The sequence below is a fragment of the Branchiostoma floridae genome, chromosome 2 (assembly GCF_000003815.2).
Source record: "Branchiostoma floridae strain S238N-H82 chromosome 2, Bfl_VNyyK, whole genome shotgun sequence".
Classification (NCBI taxonomy): Eukaryota; Metazoa; Chordata; class Leptocardii; order Amphioxiformes; family Branchiostomatidae; genus Branchiostoma; species Branchiostoma floridae.
The window spans coordinates 25,394,471-25,402,142 of NC_049980.1; the positions used below are offsets into that span (position 1 = coordinate 25,394,471).

A 7,672-nucleotide genomic window follows, 5' to 3' on the forward strand; every position below is an offset into this window, starting at 1 on the left:
TCTTCATGTGAATATTTGAAGTGTGCCGCTTCTGTATGCCGAATTCTGTATCTGTATTCCTTCGGCGTAACACACCAGTTTAATTCAGAGTCATTCGCCAAGTACAGTCAAAACGAATTTTTTCGAGTAACTGCAAGGAGGTTGTTTCCCTCTTTCAACCTCCTTGGTAACTGGTAACAATTTCTTAATATCAATCACTTACTGAAAACTGGTAAGTCCATGTGGAGATGAACTGCGGCATAATACTGCATTTTCGTTGTTACAAGTGGTAGCAGGTACGTTTGCCAGCCCGAAAGCAGCTATTAGGGGGTTCCCAATGACCCTGCGTACGTGTCATTTACCGGACTTTCCCGCCACTGGAAAATTATAAACCGTCACTGAAATTTGAATGATGACGCCCTATTGGTGAACTTCAACCTCTGACTGTTTAAAAAAGGTAATGAAAGTGTTTTGCGCTCAGGATGAAGAAACGTGCTTATAGATTGTGGTACATTTGAATCTTGAATGTAACGTTAACTAAACGTTTTTCGTGTTACGTGTTACATCTCTATAGCGGAAACCTAATTGGCAGGATGTAAGTTTTTGACTGAGTACTAGTGTTAAATGATTGCCGAATATTGTTTGTGTGTGTGTGTGTAAATTTTGTAAGACACGTAGAACGAAGATTCAGTACAATGCTTATAAGTTGAACTGTTGAACATAAATCCTTTCATGATTTTATAGTGGTATTGTACACTGTTGAATTTCCCGTTGGCTGGTGAATATATAAGTGATTTGGATGGTCCAACTATTAGTAAGAACGACGAATATTAAAGTCAAAAAGGAGAAGCGTTTATTACTTTGTTAGTAAGAGAAGTGTATAAAATATACTAGCTGTGCTGTGCACGGTGTTATTGGTGTTGGCGTTGGCGGCACGTTTTGTGTAGAATGTGGAAACACCTCAGTTTGAAAATGTCTCGATCTTAACATACGGTGAGCTGTGGAAGTAGATTTGTGGATTCTATGAAATCACTCGGACAAGTAATATCCACTGCAGAACGCGTATCTCGTGTGAAATGGCTAGGATTCTCCGAAAAACGGGGAACGCCCGACCAATGGGGCAATCGTTTCTATAGTCTCTATATAAACTTATCCTGACCCGTCCTGTGCCGTTTGCGACCCGACCCATCGGCCATACCAGTAGGGAAATCCCGGCCCGCGCGGAAAACACCGCGTACCGACTCAAGGGTTAACGTTCTTCGAATTCTGCCATTTGTAGCCAGCGGCCTGACAAAAAAATCAAGCGTATCTAACATCAAATCCAAACGTTCCATGGCTTCTCAGAAGATACAGAGCCACAATGTCACATAAGTGATTACACTGGTGGGTCACTCTTGAGAAATTAAGCAAGCCATCGGTATAAACAAGTTAAGTTTATAACGTTAACGTTAACGTTATATACAACATTATCAATGTTACCATTGCCTCGTATTTGAGGTACAATACAATAACATGCAAATCAACAATTATTTCCCTGTTTACTCAGAGCGAAGACCAGTCATGTTAGAAGACCACTCTTTTTGAAGACCAATCATTTAAACCTGCTGCCATGCGCCAAGGGTTGAAAATATAAATTCACCTGTCTCTGATTGTAGTTCATCTTAAATATGTAGAGTGGCGCTTCTCATTCGTAAACTCAACCTACCCCAGTATCAGGTGAACGTTTGTTAGTCTTCTCGCATTGAATCATGGGTCGTTGGCTAAAGTTGGGATTGTGGTAATGCTGGCAGCCATCTTGGCGGTTGGATGGCAGAAACGTCTGTTATGATGAGCCAAACTTGAACACTTTCGCATCGATTCTTGACGGGGACAACTGGATTTTCAAGCAGAGAACTCACAAGAGACAAGGACTGTCACCGTATTTCTTGCTGAGCTTGCAACTCTACCATCGTAGCATATTCCAGACGGAAAAGTTTGGGCCACCGCAAGTCGGTTTGGGCGGATCTAGAGGAAAGTCGAGTCGCACTTTTTTGAGTCATCTGGCATTGAAAATAGCGGAGCTGTCGGACTCTGACACGAAGTTCCTGTCACGGTTTTACCGGCACTGCATGGTAACAGAAGGTCAAGACATGAGACATGCCGAGTTTTATCGTAAAATCTTTAAGTCTCGGGCTGCGGGAACAGAGTTTGTGAGAGGTCCCTCCCCGTCCTGTTCTTCGATGAGCTGCGTCTGATTCAAGGGATCTGGAGTGTGAAGTAAACCGGGGCCAAGTTTCAGCTTCCCGACTTTCCACCAGTTGCGGTTTGTACGAACACAACCTCGGCGATGGAACTGCAACTGGATGACCGCCTAGCCCGGCTGGAACAGCGAGTTCGGGACTTGAAGTGCGAGATAAACATAGACGGCTTACTGGTAAGTTTCTGAGAAGAGTCCGACCTTGCTCTGTAGACGTTGTTCTTTAGTGGGGAGGGGCAGTTTGTCAGCATAGTCCGGTATGTACTCTGCGGAATGCAGAGCTATATACACACTAGACTTGGACGCAAAACAATAACATCACGTTTTCTTAACCGTTTACCATTGGATGAACATTGCAAAAGGCGAGCTGTAACTATTTCTTAAGAGTTTTGCATATACGGGATGGGAGAATTCTTGTCGGATGACCGTTCTGTAAATATTTGGTTTGGCTGTGTTATGGACAACAGGCCACACGGCCCATCAGAGCTCGTGATAACATGACACCTCTGTTTGATAAGTCTCCACAAACCCAGGGAAAAAGTCGTCAGCTTTGGATTCCGCTGCAGATTAGTTGGAGGGTCTGAGGTTAGGTCGGTGTCCAAGTGCAGGTTGGGGTGAACCAGAGACACTTGACAGAGAAGTCATTGTCTCCCTCTGGCCTGGGATGACATCATAAGTCAGTATTCACTCAGGCTAGAACACCAGGACTACTGATGGCTGACATCACCAGCAAACAGAAGCTGCCATTCAGTACAGGGCAGATGTAGACAAGTGTGAGGAACTCAGATATCACTAGGAAAAGTTTACTGAGAAAATGACAGACGACAACACAACCTGTTGAATTTTCTGTTTCCCCCCATCTCTTATTCTCTATTTACTTGTGTCAAATGGTACAGATTCAAGTGTTCGTCAAATAGCAAGTCTAAAAGAGGGTCTGCATGCTCTTTTACGTAAGGCGTAGGCAGCCTATTTTATTTCCCGTAATTCGTAGGGAAAACCATCTTATCTACGTAAATCGTAGCGAGGCGACGAAATTTAGCGTAATTGCCTTCCTTGATTTAGCGTAATACGTAGGGGGTTCTCCTGAATTCAGCGTAAATCGTTGTCAGGACCCCCCATGCGGACCCTCCTAAAAGATGTCTTGTCTATGATTTAATTTTGAATATACATGTACCTTAATGATCCTTAATACTGTTACAAGTTGCACATTCACAGTGTCATATTCTCATATCGTTAGGTCAGGAAAGGAAGGAACTGAGTAATTCCTTATCCAAAGTCATCAAAACAAGCATCTGGTAGTTGAACACACAGGAGACAGCATAACAAAGTATACCCTGAAACTAGTTTAATCCACAATTATTGTACTGACAAAGGGATGGGCTAGCCAGGTGTGTCGTAGGTCTACAGATACTGCAGTACAAAAACAACATTCTTTGTGGCGCAGGCCGAGTGATAACAATGCTGTTGTGACTCACCCAATGTCTCTCTGGGTATGCATTACTTTCATCATGATGTAGTGGGGTTGGGGAAGTGCCTTCCTATTTTGGGTTGTCTATGGCCAGATATAGTCTCGGAGATTCATTTACCCCATCCCAGAGGTATAAATATATATTTGGTATGCAAATGATGGAAATACCAGTTCCAGCTGCAGATCATTTAAGTGTAGTCTGGTCATAGTAGGCTGAAATTGTTGTCATGTCTAATTAAACACAGACAGTATATCATTCTATACCGTCATGTACTGGTGAGTTACATAACCTATCCAAATCATCATTTTCAGAAATGACATGCCCCTTAAATCTTGATTCAGAGAAACAGGATGTGTTGGTTGGAAAAGCACAACACAGCACAGGTTTCTTTCACATCAGTGGAGGACCACAGGACTCATAAAACATTAAAGCAAAGGTAGACACTCTCATAAATCTAATTTTGACACTGAGTATCTGTGGCCATTCCTTTAGTTTTCTACTGCCATGTTACAGAATATGGACATTTTAAACAATGTTTTAGCACCTGTCACAACTTTAATCACAATAAGAGGAAGCCAGATTGTTCATAAGTCAAAATTACTGCAAATAGTTTGGATACCTTTGTAATAGTTTATGGCAAAATGATTACAGTGTTGCTGGCACTGTTAAATGCCTGACACTTGTTACAAGAAGGCACTGACCAGAACTGAAGAAATGCTTCAGCTGTTTTAGTCCTATTCTCCTGCAATTTTACCTAGAAGTACTAAAACATTCTGCTGTAATCTCACCTGAAACAAGGTTGAAGCACTTACGCATAATGAAGCAAGCAAGATATCACCAAGGGGGTCAAATATCATGGCAGACAAGACTGTGCACAAGATAATGATTTCTACAGTATCATTTTACGGATGTTCGTTCTGTAATATTGTTGTATAAACTTACACATACTAGTGATATATTGCCAAACAGTGTGTACCAAGCAGACAACTGGAGTCGTATTTATTTTTGTTTTTTTCATAAAAAATAGAAACGACTAAAATGGATTGAACTAATGAAGAAGTTTTTGTCGGCAAGATTTTGAATTACTTAATAGACCTACATGTATCTTGTAGCTTTTGTTCAATGTAAATGTGTCCCGATTTGGAACATGAGGTAACAAAATGCTGTGGTAGGACATAAAAGCTTTTTACTTACAGTGTATTCCCAATGCTGCACTTGTCAAGCCACTTTTTATTCAAGAAATCAAAGTACAGGAAGCATCGTTCACTGCGTTATTGCCCTTGGGCATTATTGCACGCAATGTCAGACCCCACAGACTGTCTAACATGGCCTTTTATTCAAGTCGTAGTCACTTCAAGAATTATCTCTGCTTCACGTACCTTTACTTTTAGCACTACATGTAAGATAGTAATCACAGCCTGGAGCCTATACACTAACAGTAGTTCTTCATGTGGTAGCTAGACAAGAATAGGTTAAGGTAAAGGTCCCTCCAGGGATCTGCAATTGATACAGTTCATCTTAAGTTATAGCTCTATGTAGTATATTGTACAGGTTCTGAAGGAAATGGTAGGGTCAAAGTTCAATCATTCCTGTTGAAGTAGTATGCCTGTACTGTGGATTGCTGGTATGTTATTAGGTTTTAAATGGTCATAGCAAGACTGTTAAGTTAAAAGGATAGTCTTTAAACATCCTGAAGGCGGTGCATGTATTTATGTAATAATTTTGGAGAGGAGTAAATGAGCTGGAAGAACAAGTGTGCCACAGTTCAGGAAACAATCCATGAATACTATAGGATATTGTCCAGCCAATGATTTTAGCAGTATATTGTTTTGCTATAGTATGAGCATTTCTATTTACCTGCATTCTATGATTCTGATTCAATTTGATTAGCAGTAATGTTAAGTGTAAATGGAGTTATGTCAAAGTCTATTTATCAGGTCAGTAGCTGACCTTTGTTTCTTGACTTTTGGTTAAATTTTGCATTGTGACAGCTACTTATCATTGCTGATGAAGGCTACCTTTCTCAGTGCATTAGAAATGTAGAGAGCTAGCACTTGTCAGGAGATGCCCACCTGCAGGGGCAAAGGTCATAGCTGACTCGTTTTTTCTCCGTTGTAGGTTTGAGCCAACAGTTTTACTTTTGACTGTTTCTGGCTGGCATGGCTGATAACCATTTCTGAATCTTTCTAACCCTCAGAAGAGAGTAAAAGTTTTATTCAGACAGTTCCATGTCATGTATTTACGAGCTAGGTAGACATCTTTATAGGTAAATTGTTGACTGTACCAACTTCAGTATCTTGTTTGTCGCCAGTAAAAATTTACATTGCCGTGTTATGATATTCATTGTTTTGTACTACTTTGCTTTTTCTACACTTGCGACCTTTTCCTAGTGTAATAGCTGCAGTGTTCATTACCCACTATGAATCACTGTAAGACCCAACTGGCTTGTTTATCGCATAGTGCTGAACATCAGTATGTATTACCTTACTTACCTAGTCCCATCCTCATGTCTGAGGGTCGGGCACTATGGTAGCATCCAGTATCAGCCTCCTCCACTCCCTTCTGTCTCTGGCTCTGTGGGCGCACTCAGCCAGTGGCATACCCATGTAATATGTATGTATTATGTATGCAATATACTTTTGGACACTATCTAAGTTTTCAGCACATATCCATCAGCCAAATTGGTAAAAATCACATCAATCAAACTATACTAAGAACAGGATAGATGTTGTTTACCACGAGATGAACACTTCCAGAGTGTCCTGATCCTAAGTGACAGTTCTGTGTGACGTATGTACTTGGTATACACATACCAGGCATAATCTAAAGGCAACGCTTAGCCTCTTGTCCATGAAAGTAAGTTGATCAAGATTTTATATTTTTGAATCAAGGTAGTCCATAGCTACAAAACTAGTCTACATGAAGTCGAGACAGTTGGAGTTGTTATATTTCGTTGTGGCTCAGTCTCCTGTAACCTCTAGTGCTGGGTACAGGTATTACTGTTTGAAGTTTTTTATAATATGCATTCGTCAAAACTAACAAAAGCAAAGCTTAATTTGATTATTCAGTATTGGTACGAAAAACTGACAATAGTGTAGGGTTGCCAGATGAGTGGTTATTTTCTGTAGTTTGTTTTACTTGGTAATAGTAATATAGTAATAGACATGGGATAACTACATTGTTACATTTAATGGTTTGGTGATTTACCATCCAACTGTCAGCAAGTGACATGCATTTCATTTACATGTAATGGATTGTATGGCATACAGTTTAGCTAGATATGCACTGTGGCAACTGCATATTAATGGATTTGACTCACAGATTCTTACCTCATCTCTGTACTGGGTGTGTCTTTGAATTATGGTCCTTGGGATTATCCTGTTTTGTCTGGGAAGGGACATTCTTTTGTCTGTCTCTATAAAATCTCAATAAAACCTCATCTTTTCATGGAGATGCTTTTCAAACTGAGTGGCTTTATAGTTGACGTCAGACTTGGCTCAGGATCAAGTAAAGCAGGAGTGTGCCATTCCAAGGTTTTCCATGAAGTAAATGAGGATTTTCCACTTATATCTTGGATGGAAGTCAGTATTTCTCTTGGACTATATTCCTGAGAGGATTGGGGCTGATTGGAAGAACCAAAATCTTAACTCTTCCCATTCAGGTTCAGGTAACTTGATTTACCCCTTAATTTGAAGATGGTAACAATGAATAAACTTATCTTAATCTTAGACTCACTTGATATGAACTGTATCTACAGTAGCACAATCATCAAAAAGATCTTGTACCAAACTTTGATTTATTTCACCTTGAAACTGCCATAGGGCCTTTTTAATAGTCACTCAAACCCTCTGAGTCATTCCCAGGTAAGCAAACAGTACCCCAGCCCCTGGAAGAAGAGAAAATGGCTCTGTCACTTCCCCAGCTGCGGTATGCAAATGCCACAGCCTCAAAGAACCAACAGCGGAAACAGGAGCTTGGAAGGCCATCA

General features: G+C 40.7%; 1 protein-coding gene across 4 annotated transcripts in view; it reads left to right on the forward strand.

The window, feature by feature from the left end:
- The first annotated feature begins 1,626 nt into the window (after positions 1-1,626).
- The window catches only part of LOC118410101 (rho-associated protein kinase 1-like), a 55,992-nt gene continuing 49,946 nt past the window's right edge, over positions 1,627-7,672 (forward strand). The window contains exon 1 of one of the 4 annotated variants that reach the window (XM_035811597.1): positions 1,627-2,392. In XM_035811597.1, coding sequence (XP_035667490.1) covers positions 2,306-2,392 — 87 coding nt within the window. In that variant the 5' untranslated portion in view covers positions 1,627-2,305. The remainder of the gene's footprint in view (positions 2,393-7,672) is intronic. The other 3 variants (XM_035811598.1, XM_035811599.1, XM_035811600.1) reach the window with 3 other exon arrangements.